General features: G+C 44.3%; 1 protein-coding gene across 1 annotated transcript; it reads right to left on the reverse strand.

Annotated features, from left to right (window-relative positions):
* Positions 1–7,230: 7,230 nt before the first annotated feature.
* On the reverse strand, positions 7,231–18,195 carry LOC136319286 (homeobox protein NANOG-like). Its single transcript, XM_066252607.1, has 4 exons — positions 18,048–18,195; positions 11,220–11,476; positions 7,794–7,880; positions 7,231–7,659 (listed from the first exon to the last, which is right to left on the reverse strand). The coding sequence occupies exons 1-4, from the start codon at positions 18,193–18,195 to the stop codon at positions 7,231–7,233; spliced, it is 921 nt and encodes a 306-aa protein (XP_066108704.1).
* Positions 18,196–23,086: the final 4,891 nt, after the last annotated feature.

Genomic DNA, 23,086 nt, shown 5'->3' on the forward strand with positions numbered 1-23,086 from the left:
TATTGACAATCTGATTTTGTTACTTTATTTAATGTATAGTATCGCCTTTATTCCTCTTATCTCAATGCCCCATGCCTATTGTAGGCTGGAACCTGCTGCTAATTCCAGCTAGAAGCAGTGCTCACTAGGACTTAAACTCTAGCTGCAAAGTGTAGAAATGTAACCACCCTTTCCCCAAGTATTTTCAGGATTTATAGGTTACTCAGCAAACTGTTCAAAGATTGTCCAAGAGGCACTTCCTGCAGTACATCACCCCGGGACTGATTTCCACGTGGACAGGTCCACACACCGTGATCCTGACAACTCCAACTGCTGCTAAAATAGAAAAACAGCGTGCCCTACTCTAACCACAAACCTGAAGCAGGTTGGTCTATGTATGGTGAATATATGAAAAACTGAGGACTCTTTTAATTAGACTTTTGAAAAAGGGAAACTAAGGTAAAAAGAAAGTCAACTTAATTGTCACTAAAGGTTAAAGATTTTTAAATCAAGAGTTCTTACTAGAAAGGAATTGTATGGTTTTGATAATAGAAGGTATAAGGTATGGAAATACTTTTGAAAGAAAAAGGAAAAGCAAGTTGTTATGAAGGCCAGTTATTTCTGGGTAAGAAAGTGCATGAAAGCTGAAGGTTTATATAAGTTGTAGAAGATTTGTGCAGGTTGTAGGAGGTTTGTACCAAGAAAAAAAGAATTTGTACAGTCAGAAAACTGGTTTTCAAAGAAATTTTAATCAGTCACCCTAACTAACAATACCCTACTCTCCCCACTTATTGGGAAGACTTTCCTCCACCCTGGAGCTCAGAAACAGAGAAACAAAACTGACGCTTTATCCTATTCTCTATTCACCTCTCAGCCTGCCTCACCCAATCAGGGGCTTTCTACTCATGTGAGACCAACACCTATATGTGTCTTCTTTCTAACTGGACAGAAACCTGTACCCTAATCTATCTCACCCCAAATATCAACCTAATCCCACCCCATGAGCCTCTTTCAATTCCTAGTACACTACCCGTCAATCTAAGAACCAAATGAGCTGTACAAGTAATCCCTCTTTTTATTGCTTTAGAAATCTCTACAAAAGTAGGTCTAGGGGCAGGCGGACTGGCAACTTCCCTGTCTTATTCCTACTCTCTCTCTCTCTCTCTCTCTCTCTCCCTCTCTCTCTCTCTGAAGCCCAGTGAATTCATAAACATCGAATCAGTGGTTTCACACAAACTGACTATTGCCTTTCATTGGTCCACTGACTCTCCTATTTATTTTTCTAACTTTTAGACCCTGCCTCTTACATTTGTTCACTAGTTTCTTACAGAACTGCACGCAGATCTTTGCCAATCAGAAAATTGGAAAAATCTACCTAACCTTATTCACCAACTCTGAAACCTGCCCTCGTAAAACAGAAAAATCTGAAACCCTATATCAGCAAACCTCTTAAATCCTATCTTTCAACCCCTACAGGTCCCCTAACCCTAAAGCTCTCCTATATCCCTGAAGAACTAGGAGAATGAATAGCATTCACCTCTTAACACTTCTCAGTGTTTTTACCCCTCACATAGTAAGGGGACAAGATCACTGGGTCTTCTTGGCTGAAGAAGAGCCTACAAACGGACATAAAACATTTCTTTTAACTCAAACTAACTGCTCTCTCCAGGGCTTCTTGGAAAGAATATCTCTATCTTTACCATGGAAGAACTTTCACCCCCCTACCCCTCCCACCCCTGCTATACAACCCTCCTTATTTCTGCATTCCTGATCTCCAAATACTTGTCCCTTCTTTATCAAGTTCCTACAGGTCCGGATGAGAGAAATCTCTAGGATTATCTACAATCCAATGCTCCTACACTCCTATTCCCCAATACCCCAAGAACTTCACAAAGGAAATATCAAATAGGTAGGGATGACAGCAGGAAGAAGCCGCCCCTCAGCCCGAGTAGTTCCCTCCTGAATGTTCTCCAAACCCCCTTCCTTTCAAACCACACATACTCAGTCCTTCTAAAACTTACACCAACAGGTTCCCTGTCTCTAAAAATCTCCACATGTCCTCCCATTCAAGAGGAACCAGACCAGCACGTCTCATGAGGCTCAGCCAGGAGACCATGTATCACCATGTCACTCTGTTTACTTGGCATTCGCAGCAAGCAATTCACAATTATTACCTCGCAATTTTTTTTTACTTCCTCAGGTTTTCGAGGATATCGCCTGGTTTAGACCTCACAGCAGGGAAATTGACAACCCCTCCTTAACTGGATGAGGAACTTGGCTTGGCAAGGTTCCCTTCTTGAGTTCTCTCCAGAAGAAGCAATAATTTTCCAATTTTTTCTCCCCTTTCTCCTCATCACCCCTTACCGCATATTATAAAATTAATAACTGCCTTTCTTTTATATGTAACCACAGAGTTGAGAAATGATAGGTATGTGCATTCCAAACTGCCCTCTTGATGTTCGGCTTATCTGTCAGACCTCACCCTTACTGGACTATGGCCCCTAAGACAGAGGAATTCCAGGAAGCTGATAAGCCTCCCCAAGGAGGGTCTCCAGACATACCAGGACTTTTGATTCAACACCCATATGCTGAAATCCCTCCAAGGAGGAGCATTCTGGACATACCAGGACTTTTGCCTCAGTATCCCCTCAGGCTCTCCCAGACATGCAAACTAAAATTCAGGGTGAGGCAAAGGTAGGTTTACAGTTGTGAGTATGTAAAGCCAGCAGGCAGGGCCAGGGCCACCAACACGGCAGCCGCCCAGCCCATGCAGGTTCGCATTGGATTCGGACAGTCAGTAAAGAAACAGTGGAGCCAAAAACTGATGGGCCATAGTCTTTAATTCTAGCTTGCACCCGGCGGGCAAGTAAAAATACACACTGGGCCCTGGCCGGTTGGCTCAGCGGTAGAGCGTCGGCCTAGCGTGCGGAGGACCCGGGTTCGATTCCCGGCCAGGGCACATAGGAGAAGCGCCCATTTGCTTCTCCACCCCTCCGCCGCGCCTTCCTCTCTGTCTCTCTCTTCCCCTCCTGCAGCCAAGGCTCCATTGGAGCAAAGATGGCCCGGGCGCTGGGGATGGCTCTGTGGCCTCTGCCCCAGGCACTAGAGTGGCTCTGGTCGCAACATGGCGACACCCAGGAGGGTCGCAACATGGCGACGCCCAGGATGGGCAGAGCATTGCCCCCTGGTGGACAGAGCGTCGCCCCTGGTGGGCGTGCCGGGTGGATCCCGGTCGGGCGCATGCGGGAGTCTGTCTGACTGTCTCTCCCTGTTTCCAGCTTCAGAAAAATGCAAAAAAATAAAAATAAATAAAAAAAATAAAAATAAATAAAAAAATAAAAATACACACTGGGCTCCAAAACCCAGTCACATTCAGTGCTCACAAAGCTACTGATTTATCCGAGTTTCCTAGAATCAAAGGTTTCTAGCTCACCAGCCTTATTCTCCTCAGTTCCCCATCTCCTTCCTTATCCCAGATACAAACTCTACACAAACTGGCATCTCACTCAACACTCTGCCATCTTGGCTGCTTTTCCTGGCCTCCTCCACGTGGCCTCCTTCCGCTGCTGGCTCTACTCTCTCTGCTCTCTCATGCTAACCTCAGGAACCAAGCGCCAAGTCCTGTTCTGCCCCCATTTTATAGTGTAGCTTCACAACCTTTAATCCAATATACAAAATAGGGAAGTCTCTAATACAAAGTCACTTCTCTGAGGCATGATTGGATTGTACCACCCCACATCAAAAAGGGTGGGAAAGGCTTAATCCCAAAACCAAGCCCCAGGCTACAACAATCCTGCCTGCCCCCAACACACATTAATATCACCTGGGCAGCGTAATCTTTAACAAAGTGAGCATAATACATTTTATCTGCCCAACAGAGTACATGAAAACTTATTCTTGTATTATTTTCCATACAAACAACTGCAAACTACTTTTGCCCCACACTATATAATAAAGTAAAACATGACATTGGAAGTAACAACTGTTATAAGGTACCAAAAAGCTGAAAATTGATATTGATATTCTGGGAGGGAAGGTCAGGTTTTCCTGTCCCCTCCCTTCTTTAGGGAGGGAAAAGAATGTAGAAGTTTCTGGCTTGCAAGAACAATGGGTTATTCAGTTTTAAATCTAAAATAAAGGTTACCCTAGAAACTTCTTCTCTTTCAATAGGAGACAGAATTTACATACCACCTTGCATTGACGGTAGTTCCTCCCCCTTCCTGGAATCTTGAGAGTAAAATACCTCTAGACCACTGAGGGAAGAGGAACCCTGAAAAATTTGTAAACATCTTTGATTGTGTTCCCTTAAAAGTCTTAATGTTTCTGTGTATCCCCTACACCAGGGGTCCCCAAACTGCGGCCCACTGAGGCCATTTATACGGCCCTGCCGCACTTCCGGAAGGGGCACCTCTTTCATTGGTGGTCAGTGAGAGAGCGACGGAAAGCGTGGCGTCGCTCACATACAGTACTACTTCTGGTGATGTGGGACACACGCGTCATGGCTCCAGAAGCGCGTCATATCACTTGTTATGGCTAGCAGTGACAAATATGGAACCTGACATTGACCATCTCATTAGCCAAAAGCAGGCCCATAGTTCCCATTGAAATACTGGTCAGTTTGTTGATTTAAATTTACTTGTTCTTTATTTTAAATATTGTATTTGTTCCCATTTTGTTTACTTTAAAATAAGATATGTGCAGGCCCTGACCGGTTGGCTCAGCGGTGGAGCGTTGCCCTGGCGTGCGGGGGACCCGGGTTCGATTCCTGGCCAGGGCGCATAGGAGAGGCGACCATTTGCTTCTCCACGCCCCCCCCCCTTCTTCCTCTCTGTCTCTCTTCCCCTCCCGCAGCCCCGGCTCCATTGGAGCAAGGATGGCCCGGGCGCTGGGGATGGCTCCTTGGCCTCTGCCCCGGCGTTGGAGTGGCTCTGGTCGCGGAGCGTTGCCCCTGGTGGGTGTGCCGGGTGGGTCCTGGTTGGGCGCATGCGGGAGTCTGTCTGACTGTCTCTCCAGTTTCCAGCTTCGGAAAGATACAAAAAAAAAAAAAAAAAAAGCCTGACCTGTGGTGGCACAGTGGATAAAGCGTCGACCTGGAAATGCTGAGGTCGCCGGTTCAAAACCCTGGGCTTGCCTGGTCAAGGCACATATGGGAGTTGATGCTTCCAGCTCCTCCCCCCCTTCTCTCTCTGTCTCTCCCTCTCCTCTCTAAAATGAATAAAATTTTTTTTTAAAAAAGAGAGAAACTATGCTCACATGAGCCGCAAATACCTTAAAAATAAATAAATAAGATATGTGTAGTGTGCATAGGGATTTGTTCATAGTTTTTTTTATAGTCCGGCCCTCCAACGGTCTGAGGGACAGTGAACTGGCCCCCTGTGTAAAAAGTTTGGGGACCCCTGCTCTACATAAATGTCAGCCCATACCATGTCATGCTCTCCCCCACCAGTGTGTGATCAAGGGCCACAGACCAGTACCGGTACTGGTCTGCAGAGAAAGAATAAATAACTTACATTATTTCCGTTTTATTTATATTTTAGTCTGAATGATGTTTTATTTTTAAAAAATGACCAGATTCCCTGTTACATTCGTCTAAGACTCACTCTTGACACTTGTCTCATAAGTTCGACAATTATATTTAAAAATACCAGTTTTTACACCGGTTGCATAATTTTATTTTGTGCATTTATCCATCCCACCCTAAAGACCAGTCCGTGAAAATATTTTGACATTAAACCGGTTCGTGGCCCAAAAAAGGTTGGGGACCACTGATCAAGGGTATATAAACAGCCCCTGAACTATTTTTGGGACTGTACGATTTGGGCCTGCAGGTGCCCCGTGTCACTCTTCTGTACCTGAAAATAACCAAATTTTATTCTTTCAGTGATATTACACACAAGGAAAAAATAAGTTTGTTCAGGTCTAATTAATTCATTTAGCACCATATTATCCCATCATTGGTGACTTTTATTTTACTCATTTAAAAAAAAAATTTTCCATTAATGTGAGAGAAAGGAAGGGATGGGTGAGGGGGGGAGAGAGAGAGAGAGAGGCATCAACTCATTGTACCACTTACTTGTTCTACTTAATTGTACACTCACTAGATGCTTCTGGTATTTGCCCTGTCCAGGAATGGAACCTGCAACTTTAGTGTGCTGGGGCAGATATTTTATTCACTAAGCAACCTGATCAGGACCCCTTTGCACATTCATTCATTTATTTATTTGTTTCTTTCTTTCTTCTTTCGACAGAGTCAGAAGTACAGACTGACAGGAAGGGAAAAAGATGAGAAGCATCAATTCTTTGTTGTGACTCCTTAGTTGTTCAGTGATTGCATTCTCTCATGTGCCTTCAGAGGCGGGGGACTACAGCAGAGCAAGTGACCCCTTGCACATGCCAGCGACATTTGGCTCTAGCCAGCGACCCCTCACTCAAGCTGATGAGCCCGCACTCAAGCTGGATGAATCCACGCTTAAGCCAGTGACTTCCAGGGTTTCAAACCTGGGTCCTTCACATCCCAGTCCCACGTTCTATCCACTGTGTCACTGCCTGGTCAGGCCCCTTTGCTCATTTCTAAGATAGCAATATCCCTATTGGCTAAGAAAGATTTCAGTTCGTTTCTCCCCCATATCAAAAATGCAATAAATAACAATGTTTAGCAAATTTTTACTCTTTAGACCACTGGGTAAAATCAGGGTAGAGTCAATTAACAGTAAAATAGACATTTATTTGTATTTAAATGTACAAACCAATCAGCAAAACTAGCTTTATTATCATTATAGAGCAAAATATAAAACCTCTTTTACAAATACTTAAGTAACAAACAAATTAGGGGTTGTTGTAAAAACAGCAAAAGGGGCAGAGGAAATCAGTGAAGCATATTATCACTTAACCATTCACCTGAATTGAGGTTTTTAACAAGCCTTCCAATCCCAGAAAATAATCTTTTATCACCCATTATTTGTACTCTTACTTTCTATTCTTGACGTTAAGATTCTAGAGTTACCCAAAATAATACTACATCTAATTATCTATAGCCAGAGACATCTTTTATTTTTGTCTATAGCAGCAAGGCTATAGAAACCTCTTTGATTAGATTCAGGTCATAACCCACTCCCACCCTTCCAAATTGGCACCACAGGCATAATGAGAAGCAGATGATCAAGGCAGAGATACCCAGGGAAATCCTAGGAGAGGTAATATAGCCACTGCCCAAATTGAGACTGAAAATACATCCGTCGTCATGCTATAAGTTCATGGCTGTATGTTCATGGAGCCAGGCTGTGTGTTCATGGAGTAATCTGGGAATAAATCCATGGTTTGATGAGCACTACAATAATACTTCGGGGTTTGCAGTATTGCATCATAGCTTTCTCTGGCAGTTTCCAAAGAGACCTCCAAATCACTGACAAGATTTTGCTGGAATTGGATCTGGGGCTGTAAGGACTCCTCTCCAAAACTATAGAACTGATTGTTCCAGGCCTGGCTGTTCCAGGCTTGGGGGCACCAGGTCTGACTATTCCAGGAATGGTAGTTCCAAGATGGGCCATTCCAGGAATGGTTGCTCCAAGCTAGGTTACCGCAGGTTTGGTTGCTCCACATTGAAAAGTTTCCAGAGGCATTCACCAGGTATCTCTGGTGACAGGAAGACAGGCTCTGGCACTCTGTGGTTGCTGAGCTCACCTGCAAGGGAAGGGTGGGTTCACTGAAAGGGGACAGGAAAAATCCAAATTGTCTGTGACTGGGATTGTGTGCTTCAGCAACAGACAAAACTAAAAAATCATTGAAAGGAAAGAGCACAGTAAGTTTTCTGTTACCTGAGCCACACGGTTGCTGTTCTTTGACCAGTTGTATTTCTGCCACCTCTTACATTTCATTCTCTGGTTCTGGAACCAGGTCTTAATCTGCAGGAAAACGGTAACAGGAAAACATAAAATAGTAGTAACAAAGATGTGCTAGGGATCAAAGAGTGTTAACATCTTTTTCCCCTGATGGCTACAACTACCTAAAGCTAACAAAACATGAATTTTTACTTTTTAAAAATGTGCTGAGCCTGACCAGGTGGTGGCGCAGTGGATACAACTTTGGACTGGAACGTGGAAGACCCAGGTTCAAAACCCCGAGATAACTGGCTTGAGCCCAAGGTCGCTGGCTTGAACAAGAGGTCACTCACTCAGCTGAAGCCCCCTGGTCAAGGCACATATGAGAAAGCAATCAATGAACAACTAAGGAGCCTCAACAAAGAATTGATGCATCTCATCTCCCTTCCTTCACATCTGTCTGTCCCGGATCTGTCCCTTTCTGTCTCACTCTGTCTCTGTCACAAAAGAAAGGAAAAAAAAGAAAAAAAAAAGAATTCTGATCACATTTAATATAGGCTAAGCCAGGGGTTCCCAAGCTTTTTACACAGGGGCCAGTTCACTGTCCCTCAGACCGTTGGAGGGCCAGACTATAAAAAAAAACAACTATGAACGAATCCCTATGCACACTGCACATATCTTATTTTGAAGTAAAAAAACAAAATGGGAACAAATACAATATTTAAAATAAAGAACAAGTAAATTTAAGTCAATAAACTGACCAGTATTTCAATGGGAACTATGGGCCTGCTTTTGGCTAATGAGATGGTCAATGTGCTCCTCTCACTGACCACCAATGAAAGAGGTGCCCCTTCTGAAAGTGCGGCGGGGGCCGGATAAATGGCCTCAGGGGGCCACATGCGGCCCGCGGGCCGTAGTTTGGGGACCCCTGGGCTAAGCTAAGCTATGAAGTTTGGTAAGTTAGGTGTATTAAAAGTGTTTTCAATTTACAATATTTTCAATTTAGGATGGATTATCAGTATATAACTCTACCATAAATTGAGGAACATCTCTGTATTTCTAAGCTTTACATCAAAGGTCACAAATTCAGATGACTACAGAGGCCACATGTAAATGAGTGACAGTTAAGTCTGGGGTGTGTAGTGAAGAATGCATGGCCCATGCACAGAGAACAGCTGACTGTTTTCTAGTAGAATGAGGGCTTTGGATTGCCAGATCTGATTTTTGAAAAAAAACCCAAAAATTCAGGTTTATATGATGCTTTCTGTTGGAAAAAATTCAGTCTGTCACTGGCTTGAGCAACAGGTCACTTGGTCTGCTGGAACACCCCCCCCACCCCTCATCAAGGCACACCCGAGAAAGCAATCAATGAGCAATGAAATGAGGAAATGAGGAATTGATGCTTTTCATCTCTCTCCCTGCCTGTCTGTTGCTATCTCTCTCGGGAGAAAAAAACAATGAGATCACAGAAGAATGTACATCATATATTATAATATCGCAGAATAGAAAACTTTCTAAGTATGGCACCAATGATAAGAAGCCATAAAATTAAATGCCAATAAATTATTTAAAAAAAGAAAGATGTATGAAAAATGATAAACCTCAGTAGTAATCGAAGGCCCACACATAAAAGCAAAAGATGCAATTTTTACTTTAATGAGAACTGATACTGGCTAGGGCCTTCCTAACCTGAAGATGGGAGTATACACCCCTTTTGACTGAGGCAAAATTGGAAACGTTTTCCAATTTTGGTTTGTGCACAGAGAAAAGGGTTAAATAAATTTAAGACATATTCACACAGTAGACTGTTTCATGAATGATGGTTATGATACATGTTACAGAAACATTTCATTTTCATATTAAAGTATTTGAGAGGGGTGCATAGAAGCAGAATATAGAGAAAAACAGTAACAATGTTTATATGCAATTTAGCCTTATTATTTTTTATTTCTTAATAATATTTATTTTTATAGTGTGTTTCATTTTAGGTGATCAAAATGCTTTGTAAATTTTTTTATTTTATTCACTCATTTTAGAGAGGAGAGAGAGAGAGAGAGAGAGAGACAGAGAGAGAGAAGGGGGGAGGAGCTGGAAGCATCAACTCCCATATGTGCCTTTGAGGAGCCACTGAGCCACTTCATCCGCAGATGTTTTAAGGTACCAAAAATTACAGGATTAATATTTTAAGAGGCTTGGAGAACATTTTATTAATTTGGGTTAAGGTGTGCAGAGAAATTGTGAGAGTAGTCTCTGTACTGTGTGATTGGCATGACCAGGATGACCCTTGGCATTGTATTGTAAATGCAAAGGGAAGGAAAACATGGATTCCCAGACATTCCACCATGCCTGTGGGGAAAAGGGTGAATGGCTAGCCAGGTACAGGGAGAGAAAAGCCAAAATAAACCTTTTCTTATAGCAATAAGCCATTCGCGGGCATTTGTCCCCACCGAAACTACCTCTTCTATGTAAATGCGTGTGTGACTCTGGACAGAGAGATAGCAGATAAACACTAGATGATATAGGAATGCTTTTAATATGTTTTGGGGGTTTTTTTGTATTTTTCTGAAGCTGAAAATGGGGAGAGACAGTCAGACAGACTCTCGCATGCGCCCGACCGGGATCCACCTGGCACGCCCACCAGGGGGCGAAGCTCTGCCCACCAGGGGGCGAAGCTCTGCCCCTCCAGGGTATCTCTCTGCCGGGACCAGAGCCACTCTAGCTCCTGGGGCAGAGGCCAAGGAGCCATCCCCAGCGCCCGGGCCATCTTTGCTCCCATGGAGCCTTGGCTGCTGGAGGGGAAGAGAGAGACAGAGAGGAAGGAGAGGGGGAGGGTTGGAGAGGCAGATGGGCGCCTCTCCTGTGTGCCCTGGTCGGGAATCGAACCCGGGACCTCTGCACGCCAGACCGATGCTCTACCACTGAGCAAACCGGCCAGGGCCGGAATGCCTTTAATGTGTAAAGAGACATCTTTCTACCATTGTGTTGGTTTGTAAATTTTGTTTTCTCCAAAATGATGTATGATTTGAAAATTGAACATGGTCCTATCATGTTAAAGGACATATGACTATAACCAATAGTGGTAAAGGGTTCCTAATTATAATTTTTGCTTCTGTACTTCCCACTTACAAAACTATAAAAACTAGGTAGAACAAAAGGGCCGGTGTGCTCTCCCTCAGATTTCTGTTGGAGCTGCCGCTGCTTGGCCAAGCTAGACAATAAAGCTTTGATGTGTAAACGAGGGACCTTGCTCCTGTCTTTCATGTTTTCGGTTCCTCCGAATTTGGCTTAACACCTTGACCAGGCAAGCCAGGGTTTCGAACCGGTGACCTCAGCATTTCCATGTCGACGCTTTATCCACTGCGCCACCACAGGTCAGGCTATTTTTTATTTCTTATTGCAGAGACAGGAACTAAACAACCTTACCTGTTTGTAGCTAAGGTTCAGGGTGTTAGAAAGTTCTTGCATCTGCTGGAAGCTGAGATATTTCTGTCTCTGAAATCTCTCATTGAGTACAGAGAGCTGGGTCTGTGAAAAGACGGTTCTGATCTTCTGCTTCTTGACCTGGACTTTCTCCTTCACAGTGCCTCTATCTACAGAAGTAGGTGGTATTACGTCGGGACTGGTGGAAGAATCAGGGCTGTTCTGAATAAGCAGGTCCATGGAGGGAGGAAGAGGAGAGACTGTTGGGAATAAAAACGACATTGTTTTCTAAAGCTTTTAAAATATTAAATGTGCAAATGTATTATTTTCAAAGCTTTTTCTTTTTTTTTTTTTTTGAGAAGACAGATACATGGAGGGAGAGAGATGAGAAGCATCAATTTGTAGTTGCGTCCCAAGTCCAGCCAGTGATCCCTTGTTCAAGTCAGTGACCATGGAATTATGTTGATGATCCCATGTTCAAGCCAGCAACCCCAGGGTTTTAAACCTGGGACCTGAACATCCCAGGTCAATGCTCTATCCACTGGGCCACCATAGGTCAGGTATATTTTCAACACATTTTTAAAGTCCTCACTACCTCAGAGCTAAGTAGTAAGCAACCTGAATAATTTGCCAACTTTTGTATAATATAGTTAGTGTACCAGTATCACCATTTTACATGCAATGGACATAGCTAATAATAACTGACAAGGCTAATAGAATGGACATGGCTATTGCTGAAGAACACAATGGGACTCAAACATCAATGACAAAACCCGGGCTGTTCATAAAGGTCAAAATGGATTACTTGACTCCCACCTACCGTGTGTGTCCCTTTGTCACGTCTTTTTGTAATCTCAATTATTACCTACATAACTTTTAAAACTGATTGATGATTAGCTCTTTCCAGCTGGTGCCAAGCCATGGGAATCTCTTGAGACAAGCCCCCCATAAAAAGTGAAAATACCAGCTGAGACACCTTGCTGCCAATACTAGTATTGGTCTTTGCTGCATACACATAGTCTATATCAGGGGTCGGGAAGCTTTTTGGCTGAGAGAGCCATGAACGCCACATATTTTAAAATGTAATTCCATGAGAGCCATACAACCACCCATGTACGTTATGCATTATCTAATAAAAATTTGGTGTTTTCCCGGAGGACAGCTGTGATTGGCTCCAGCCACCCGCAAGCATGAACATGAGCAGTAGGAAATGAATGGATTGTGTTGGGCGGATAAAATGTATTATGCTCACTTTGTTAAAGATGGTGCTGCCCATGTGGAGGCTGTTGTCCAGGTGATATTAATGTGTCTCTGTGGGCAGGCAGGATCCTTGTAGCCTGGGGCTTGGTTTTAGGATTAAGCCTTTCCCATCCGTTTTGATGTGGGGTGGTGCAATCCCATCATGCCCCAGATAAGTGACTTTGTATTAGAAACTTCCCTATTTTGTATATTGGATAAAAGGTTATGAATCTACACTATAAAATGGGGGCAGAACAGAAGCTTGCACTCTTAGTTCCTGAGATTATCATTAGAGGAGACAGCAGAGAGCAGAGAAAGGCCATGTGGAGACCAGGAGAAGCAGCCAAGATGGCGGAGTGTTGAGTGAGAAGCCAGTTTGTGCAGTTTGTGCAGGGAGAAGGAAGGACATGGGGAACAGAGGTGAATAAGTCTGGTGAGCTAGAAACCTTTGGTTCTAGGAAACTTGGATAAGTCAGTAGCTTTGTGAGCACTGAATGTGAGTGGGCTTTGGAGCCCCGTGTGTGTTTTTACTTGCCCGCTGGGTGCAAGCTAGGATTAAAGATGACGGCCCACCAGTTTTTGGCTTCTTTGTTTCTTTACCGACTGTCCGAATCCAATGCGAACCTGCATGGGCCAGGCTGCTGTGATAGTGGCCATGGCTACTGGCTTTACAGATTGTAATACATGAGAATGTTTTATTTTTATTATTATTTTTTGTGTGTGTGTATTTTTCTGAAGCTGGAAATGGGGAGAGACAGTCAGACAGACTCCCACATGTGCCCAACCGGGATCCACCCGGCACGCCCACCAGGGGCGACGCTCTGCCCACCAGGGGGCGATGCTCTGCCGCGACCAGAGCCACTCTAGACCAGAGCCACTCTAGCGCCTGGGGCAGAGGCCAAGGAGCCATCCCCAGCGCCCGGGCCATCTTTGCTCCAATGGAGCCTTGGCTGCGGGAGGGGAAGAGAGAGACAGAGAGGAAGGAGGAGGGGGGGTGGAGAAGCAAATGGGCGCTTCTCCTATGTGCCCTGGCCAGGAATCGAACCCGGGTTCCCCACACGCCAGGCCGACGCTCTACCGCTGAGCCAACCGGCCAGGGCCTGTTTTATATTTTTAACATTATTTTTTTATTAAAGATTTGTCTGCGAGCCAGATGCAGTCATCAAAAGGGCCACATCTGGCTCACGAGCCATAGGTTCCTGACCCCTGGTCTATATATAGCAAGGAGGCAGCAAGAAGTACTAGAAGTGTGCAACTTGTCATGGGACTCCTGATGTATGTGCAAAACAGGACTGATGTTAATCTACAATGTATCTAATTGACCTGTACCAAGACCCTAATAAAGAACTGCACTGTGCTCATTGACAGCACAGCGTAACCTGGGCAGCAAGAAGTGGGCCAAGCTGACTCCTGAAGAGGAAGAGATTTTAAAACAAAAAAATGATCAAAAAAAATTTAGAAGAAATATGATGAAAGGAAAAAAGAACACCAAAATCAGCAGTCTTCTAGAGGAGCAGTTCCAGCAGGGCAAGCTTCTTGCATGTATCGCTTCACGATGAGGCCAGTGTGGCCAGCAGATGACTCTGTGCTAGAGGGCAAGGAGCTGGAGTTCAGCTGAGGGAAACCAAGGCCTGGAAAGGCAAAGAAATCCTCTTCTCTCCTGGCCTTGGCCGGATACCTCAGCTGGTTGGAGCATTGTCCCAATGTGCCAGGGTTGTGGGTCTGATCCCTGGTTAGGGCACATTCAAGAAGCAACCAAAAAGTGCATAAATAAATGGAACAGATTGATATTTCCCTCTTCCTCTCTCTCTAAAATCAAGAAATAACTTTTTAAAGAGAGTTTTAAAAATTCTCTTCCCTCCTTTTTTAGCTCGTGTAATAAAGGTGTTTAGTCTAATAAAATAAAAAATAAACATAATTAGACTCAGGGAATCCTATAAAACTAAGTTTTATTGCTCATTTCTAAATACAGGGACTAAAAGGACACATGAACTTCAATGGGCTTCTGTTTCAGTACTGACTTTGCCTTTATTAGCTCTGTGACCTCATCTCCAAAATTCTTCCTCCCTCACCCAGTTTCTCCATTGCTTAAAATGAAGTAATACAGTGTGTCTGTAAAGTCATGGTGCACTTTTGACAGGTCTCAGGAAAGCAACAAAAGACAATAGAAATGTGAAATCTGCACCAAATAAAAGGAAAACCCTCCCAGTTTCTGTAGGATGTGGCAGCATGTGCGCATGTGCAGATGATGATGTAACACCGTGTATACAGCGGACCAGCCCATGGCCATGCCAGTCGAGATGTGGATGGTACATAGGAAAGTTCAGTGTTCTGTGGCTTGCTAAATTCGAATCTGTGACCAAAGTGGCAACGTGAATATCGGTGCGTTTATAACAAAGTGCCACCACATAGGAATAACATTCCTCAGCGGGATAAGCAGTTGAAGGAAACCGGCAATTTGGTGGAGAAACCCCATTCTGGTAGGCCATCAGTCAGTGACGAGTCTGTAGAGGCTATATGGCAGCGGTCCCCAAACTTTTTTCACAGGGGGCCAGTTCACTGTGCCTCAGACCGTTGGAGGGCCAGACTATAAAAAAAACTATGAACAAATCCCTATGCACACTGCACATATCTTATTTTAAAGTAAAAAGACAAAACTGAAATAAATACAATATTTAAAATAAAGAACAAGTAAATTTAAATCAACAAACTGACCAGTATTTCAATGGGAACTATGCTCCTCTCACTGACCACCAATGAAAGAGGTGCCCCTTCCAGAAGTGCGGCGGGGCCGGATAAATGGCCTCAGGGGGCCGCATGCGGACCGTAGTTTGGGGACCCCTGCTATACGGGATAGCTACCTAAGGGGCCTAAAAAAATCTGTGCGTGAGCCCACATCAAACTGCACTGAATAGGTATGAAACTGGGAGAGTTTTCCTTTTATTTGATGCAGATTTCACATTTCTATAGTCTTTTGTTGCTTTCCTGTGACCGGTCAAAAGTGCACCATGACTTTATGAACACCCTGTAGATAAAAAAAACTCTCTAGCGCCTGACCAGGTGGTGGCGCAGTGGATAGAGCATTGGACTGGGATGCGGAGGACCCAGGTTCGAGATGCCGAGGTCGCCAGCTTGAGTGCGGGCTCATCTGGTTTGAGCAAGGCTCACCAGCTTGAGCCCAAGGTCACTGACTGAAGCAAAGGGTCACTCAGACTGCTGTAGCCCCCAGGCAAGGCACATCTGAGCAATCAACAAACAACTAAGTTGCCGCAATGAAGAATTGATGCTCTCTCTTCCTTCCTATCTATCCCTCTCTCTGACTCTCTGTCTCTGTAAAAACAAAAACAAAACAAAACAAAAAAACCTCTCTAGCACAGCACCTGGACATATCGACTTAGTGATGGAAAATTAATTTACTGTATTACCTAGATTGAGTAGGCACTTCAATTCTTATTTGCACTCTAATTCTATGCTAGTTATGGTACAAATACACAGGCTTTAAAAAGCAAAACTTCACAATTTGGGGCTTCTTGCAAGTAGCTCTAAAAAGGAAGTCCTCAACTAAAGACTAGAAGTAGGGTGTGTTTTACATCTATACCAATTCACCATCTTCTAGACACACTTGCACTTGGCTTGCTATGAAGGGATGCTCACCTGCTTTTTCCCAAGCTATTGCTCTCACAATCCAGCGCCGTACTTTTGATGTTTGCAGTTATCGAAGGACATTAACAAAGTTTAGGAAAACAGGGAAACATTAATATTTAACACTCAAACACAGCAGTAACTCCCTTGTCACAACTTAGTTTTATAGTTGTAATAATAATGTAAATAGTTTTTGAAAAATAACAAACAAAATGTGGTGCCACCTTTAAGTATCCCAAAGCATGACCCACACCCACAATTATTTTTAAGAAATTATTTATTGATTTTACAGACAGAGGAGAGAGGGATGGGAGCGAGATGCATCAGCTAATAATTGCTTCACTCTAGTTGTACATTGATCAAATGCTTGTGGTATGTGCCTTGACCAGGCAAACCCAGGGTTTAGAACCAGCAACTTCAAAGTTCCAGGTTGACACTCTATCCACTGTACTACCACAGACCGGGCCAGTTGTTTAGAGGCCTAAGCACTGGAGTACAGGCTTTGAAGCCAAACTGGTTTTTAATTCCGAGTTCTAGCCACTAGGACTGTCAGATTAAACTTTCTGGAATTATCTACCATAAAGCGGAGTGAATGCTTCTCCTTGATATTTAGGAGATCTGAGCATTAGCTCACACAGCTTTCCATTAACACCCATACATCCAAAGGGGAGAAAAGCGAATGAACTGCTACTATTGTAGAAAGATCAAACATTTCAACAAGGTGAAACCCATGTAATTATTCATACCATTTGTGGCATTTCTGGTAGAGACTGACCAGCAAGGGGCCACTCACCACCAACACCTTACCCCACCCTCCAAGCTGTGATGTTATCACTTCTGGCTTAGCGATATTTACTGTTACTATGTGTCAGGAACAGCATTAAGATTTATACATTAGGCCCTGGTCAGTTGGCTCAGTGGTAGAGCCTGGCATGTGGATGTCCTGGGTTCTATTCCGGGTCAGGGCACATCGGAGAAGCACCTATCTGCTTCTCCACCCCTTCCCGTCTTGCTTTTTTCTTTCTCTCTCCTCCCCTCCCTTCAGCCAGGACTCGATTGGAGTGAGTTGGCCCCTGGTGCTGAGGAAGACTCCTTGGCCTCACCTCTGGCGCTAAAAAATGGCTCCAGTTGCAAGGGAGCAATGCCTCAAATGGGTAGAGCATCACCATTAGGGGCACATGTGGGAGTCTGTGTCAACTGGGACATTCGTGAAAGGGCATGTGCCACTAAGAAAATAATGAGCCTGACCAGGTGGTGGCGCAGTGGATAGAGCATCGGACTGGGATGCAGAGGACCCAGGTTTGAAACCCCAAGGTCGCCAGCTTGAGCCCGGGCTCATCTGATTTGAGCAAAGCTCACCAGCTTGAGCTCAAAGTCACTGGCCTAAGCAAGGGGTCACTCCATCTGCTGTAGCCCCCTCCCCGCTCCGGTCAAGGCACATATGAGAAAGCAATCAATAAACAACTAAGGAACCGCAACAAAGAATTGATGCTTCTCATCTTGCTCCCTGCTCCCTTCCTGTTTGTCCTAGCTGTCCGTCTGTCTGTCACCCCCCAAAAAATAAATAATGAGGTGTCTTGAGAATTAATATACTGCTCACAAAAATTAGGGGATATTTCAAAATGATATAAAGTGATAAAAAAAAGCAGCATTTGATTTTTATTAAACAAGAACATCAGAAAAGCAAATGACAAGTCAAAGGAAGTTGTTTGATTATGCACATGACATGCAAAACCAACTTTCATTTCATTAGTGAAAATGCACTATACAAAAGGCTGAAAGTACTGGAGTATCTGCACGTTCCCTGATCCCCTAATTTTTGTGAGCAGTGTAGATAATGGATAACTGCTTCTATTAATGGGCTGTACTGGCTCAAGTGGAAAAAGGATGACCTTTATCCCCCCCCTCCTTAAGAAATTCAGGTTTTCAAGAATTCCATTTTTTTCTTACCAGTCTCCATGCGGCGTTTCTCAGCAGATATTCCCAAGGATGCATAGTTTTCTCCAGGCTCATAAATCTCAGGCACTGGTGAAGATTCCCTAGAATTAAATGCTCCAGGGCAGAGCCCATTTCGGGGACAAGCCGAACCCACACTCATGTTGCTGGATAGAAGGAGAGAGGGGGAAAAACCCAAAGAGCAAAATTGTAAGAAAGTCCCAGGCTTAAATACCTAGATAGAAGAGCTTAGAGAAATAAAAAGATCTCCAAATACCAAAATATCAAAAAGGTGGGATAAAGTGAGTCATCTTCCCAGTAACAAGAGCCAAAAATCCCAATCTAGCAAAAACTGAGGATTTAGGAGGCTGTAGATTTATAAGGGAGGCTCAACCAAATTTAGACCCACCCCTTCTGGCAGCCCCGCACCCACACACACCCTTGCAAATTCTCAGTTAAACTTGTCTGCCAGTTTTACCACGGCCATTGTTATGCAAAAAGGGCAGCAGAATAACCCAGACTAAGAGGGAATGAGAAAACTGGAGCCACAGACTAAATAAATCCAACGACGAAATACTTCTAGATTCAACATGTTTTCACCTTTTAACATCAAAGATGCTGTACCTCCAATTCCTGAGACTACCGCAGGTGAATGAAATTCCCACTAGGACAATTAACTTCCTAATTTCTAGACCCCTAGGAATCAGTTTACTTATGCAGAAACTTAAACTCTGTTTTCTTCTTTGATTCACCCTGAGGTCACAATAAAATACACATTGTGTGTTGCTAAAGCCTCAATTGATGTTAAAAATAGTACTTGTTTTCAACTTCCACTGAAGTTGTTTCTTGTTTTTTAGCTTTCAGGAGGACAAGCTAGTCTTTCTAAGAAGACTGTTTTCTTGTTTTTTGGTGGGGTTTTTTTTACAGAGACAGAGAGAGTCAGAGAGAGGGATAGATGGGGACAGACAGGAACGAAGTGAGATGAGAAGCATCAATCATTAGTTTTTCATTGCGACACCTTAGTTCATTGATTGCTTTCTCATATGTGCCTTGACTGGGGGGGGGGGGGGGGCTATGTAAAGCCAGGAGCCAGGGCCAGGGCCACCATCAGAGCAGCCCGGCCCATGCAGGTTCGCATTGGATTCGGACAGTCGGTAGAGAAACAATGGAGCCACAAACTGGTGGGCCATAGTCTTTAATCCTAGCTTGCACCCGGCGGGCAAGTAAAAATACACACTGGGCTCCAAAACCCAATCACATTCAGTGCTCACAAAGCCACTGACTTATCCGAGTTTCCTAGAATCAAAGGTTTCTAGCTCACCAGCCTTATTCTCCTCAGTTCCCCATCTCCTTCCTTATCCCAGATACAAACTCTGTACAAACTGGCATCTCACTCAGCACTGTGCCATCTTGGCTGCTTTTCCTGGCCTCCTCCACGTGGCCTCCTCCCGCTGCTGGCTCTACTCTCTCCTCTGCTGAAAATCTCAGGAACCAAGAGCCCCAAACTCTCTTTCCACCCCCATTTTATACTGTAGCTTCACAACCTCTAATCCAATATACCAAAATAGGGAAGTCTCTAATACAAAGTCACTTCTCTGAGGTATGATTGGATTGTACCGCCCCACATCAAAAAAAGGATGGGAAAGGCTTAATCCCAAAACCAAGCCCCAGGCTACAAGGATTCTCAACACACATTAATATCACCTGGGCGACGGCCTCACATGGGCAGCACAATTTTTAACAAAGTGAGCATAATACATTTTATCTGCCCAACAGGCTACAACAGACCGAGTAACCCTTTGCTCTAGCCAGAGACCTTGGGTCCAAGCTGGTGAGCTTTGCCCAAACCAGAGGAGCCCACTTTCAAGCTGGTGACCTTGAGGTCTCGAACCTGAGTCCTCCTCATCCCAGTCGGACGCTCTATCCACTCTGCCACCGCCTGGTCAGGCAACTGTTGTCTTGTTTTCAATAAAATCTAGAGGAAAGGAGCTGCGATCTGATAATCTGCTAACCTAAGACACTTTGGTGCCCAGTTAGTAATAATGCACATACCATTACTATTGTGGGTCAAATAAGTTTCCAAATTTGTTTGCTCCCTTATAGTTTGCATTGGGTGTGGGGGGCAGGCTGTAAGCAGGCAGGGTCTTTATAGCCTAAGGCTTAGTTTTAAGTCTAAACCTTTCCCACCCTTTTAATCCTAAAATCTTCTAACACTAAGCTTTTCCCCATACCCATGACCCTTGCATGATGTGGGGTGGTGCACTCTTATGAGGAATCCCATTTATGCCTCAGATAAGTGACTTTGTATCAGAGACTTTATTTGTATATTGGCTTAAAGGTTTTGATTTCTACACCATAAAATGGGGCAGACCTGGGGCTCCCTAGCTAGGTTCCTGAAATTAGCATTACAGAAGAGAGGCAGCCAAGATGATAGAGTTCTGAAAGAGAAGCCAGCTTGTGCAGAGAGAAGGAGATGGGGAACAGAGGTGAATAAGGCTGGTGATGTAGAAATCTTTGATTCTAGGAAACTCAGATGAGTCAGTGGCTTTGGGAGCCCCGAACAGAAAGGGAAGTGTTTTCCCACTGTGTGTATTTCTTGCCCACTGGGTGCAAGCTAGGTGTGAAGCCAGTGGCCCGGGAAACCATCACAGCAGCCTGGCCTATGCAGGTTTACATTGGATTTGGACAGTCGGTAAAGAAACAACGGACCCAAAAACTGGTGAGCTATCATCTTTAATCCTAGCTTGCACCTGGCGGGCAAGTAAAAACACATACTGGGCTCCAAAACCCACTCACATTCAGTGCTCACAAAGCTACTGACTTATCCGAGTTTCCTAGAATCAAAGGTTTCTAGCTCACCAGCCTTATTCACCTCTGTTTTCCATCTCCTTCCTTCTCCCTGAACAAACTGCACAAACTGGCTTCTCACTCAGCACTTCACCATCTTGGCTGCTTCTCCTCCTCCACGTGGCCTTTCTCTGCTCTCTAATGCTAATCTCAGGAACCAAGAGAGCAGGCTCCTGTTCTGCCCCCATTTTATAGTGTAGAAATCAAAACCTTTAATCCAATATACAAAATAGGGAAGTCTCTAATACAAAGTCACTTATCTGAGGCATGATGGGATTGTACCACCCCACATCAAAAAGAGTGGGAAAGGCTTAGTCCTAAAACCAAGCCCCAGGCTTGCCCACAGCCTGCCCCCAACACACATTAATATCACCTGGGCAACGGGCCTCCACATAGGCAGCACCATCTTTAACAACGTGAGCATAATATATTTTTATCTGCCCAACACTAGGATTAAAGGTAATGGCTCACCAGTTCTTGGCTCCTTTGTTTCATTACCATCTGTCCAAATCCAATGAGAACCTGCATGTGAATGGCCATGATAGTGGCCCCTGGCTTTACAACTATGAAAGATTTTTAGTTTCTTTACATTCTTTACTGGATAGAATCTTGGTGCAGCCATTTTTAAAAGTCTTAGTTTCCTCGCTTGACCAGGTGGTGGCACAGTGGATAGAGCATCGGACTGGGATGCGGAAGGACCCAGGTTTGAGATCCCGAGGTCGCCAGCTTGAGTATGGGCTCATCTCGTTTGAGCAAAAGCTCACCAGCTTGGACCCAAGGTCGCTGGCTCGAGCAAGGGGTTACTCAGTCCGCTGAAGGCCCACGGTCAAGGCACATATGAGAAAGCAATCAATGAACAACTAAGGTGTCGCAATGTGCAACAAAAAACTAATGATTGATGCTTCTCATCTCTCTGTTCCTGTTTGTCCCTGTCTATCCCTCTCTCTGTCTCTGTAAAAAAAAAAAAAAAAAAAAAAAATGAAAGTCTTAGTTTCCTCATCTGTGAATAGGGACAAAACTTTCTTCTCTGTGTTGTTGTAAGAATTTTAAAAAAATGAAGAGTTAAATGCAGTATTTGACACATCAACACATCAGTAACCTACAAATGGTGACTGCTGATAGAAATTCTATCAGGATCCTAAGCCCATGACCTTTAAGTTTGAAATTACTTTTTGTTGTGATTTTTATTTTAATCCAGTGGACAACATAATAGAATGAAAACACCACCTTTTAATTTCACCTGGGACATTACTAGATATAAAAAAATAAAATTTGTTGACCAATCCAGTTGAAAGGAGGGAGTTAAAGAAGAACTCTAGATAAAAGATGTTCCCGGCCTGACCTGTGGTGGCACAGTGGATAAAGCATCGACCTGGAAATGCTGAGGTCGCTGGTTCGAAACCCTGGGCTTGCCTGGTCAAGGCACATATGGGAGTTGATGCTTCTAGCTCCTCCCTACCTTCTCTCTCTGTCTCTCTCTCTCTCTCTCTCTCCCTTTCTCTCTCCTCTCTAAAATGAATAAATAAAATTTAAAAAAAAAAAAAAAAAAAAAAAGATGTTCCCAAAGAGACCTGCTACATTTGTGATAGATTCCTCGTAGAGTTAATGCTTGCCCTCCTGTCTCTCCCTCCTTCCCAAGCAGTCATCATTTTTTGGCTTTTCTTTCCCCTCTAGCTTTTTCTTTGACCAGCTTTATTCTTCTCTGGTTTGGCAATCCGATCATGACCTTCAACCCACTTCCATCCCCACGCTGTTGTTTTTTGATATGTCTTCCAAAAGAGGAGTTTTAGACTTAGTGTTGGGCAGATAAAATATATTATGCTCACTTTGTTAAAGATGGCACTGCCCACGTGGAGGCCGTTGCCCAGGTGATATTAATGTGTTGGGGGCGGGCTGTGGGCAGGCAGAATCCTTGTAGCCTTGGTTTTGGGATTAAGCCTTTCCCACCCTTTTTTTTTTTTTTTTTTTTTGTATTTTTCTGAAGCTGGAAACGGGGAGAGACAGACAGACAGACTCCCGCATGTGCCCGACCGGGATCCACCCGGCACGCCCACCAGGGGCAAAGCTCTGCCCACCAGGGGGCGATGCTCTGCCCCTCCTGGCCGTCGCTTGCTGCGACCAGAGCCACTTCAGCGCCTGGGGCAGAGGCCAAGGAGCCATCCCCAGCGCCCGGGCCATCTTTGCTTCAATGGAGCCTTGGCTGCAGG

Source organism: Saccopteryx bilineata, chromosome 1, assembly GCF_036850765.1.
Source record: "Saccopteryx bilineata isolate mSacBil1 chromosome 1, mSacBil1_pri_phased_curated, whole genome shotgun sequence".
Classification (NCBI taxonomy): domain Eukaryota; kingdom Metazoa; phylum Chordata; class Mammalia; order Chiroptera; family Emballonuridae; genus Saccopteryx; species Saccopteryx bilineata.

Excerpts from the sequence above, each read along its gene's own strand:
- LOC136319286 (XM_066252607.1), bottom strand. The coding sequence starts at position 18,195 with ATGAGTGTGGGTTCGGCTTGTCCCCGAAATGGGCTCTGCCCTGGAGCA. Across the intron at positions 11,477-18,047 it reads GAAACGCCGCATGGAGACTG|TCTCTCCTCTTCCTCCCTCC; the intron begins GTAAGAAAAAAA and ends TATTCCCAACAG. Across the intron at positions 7,881-11,219 it reads TGAACCTTAGCTACAAACAG|ATTAAGACCTGGTTCCAGAA; the intron begins GTAAGGTTGTTT and ends GTTTTCCTGCAG.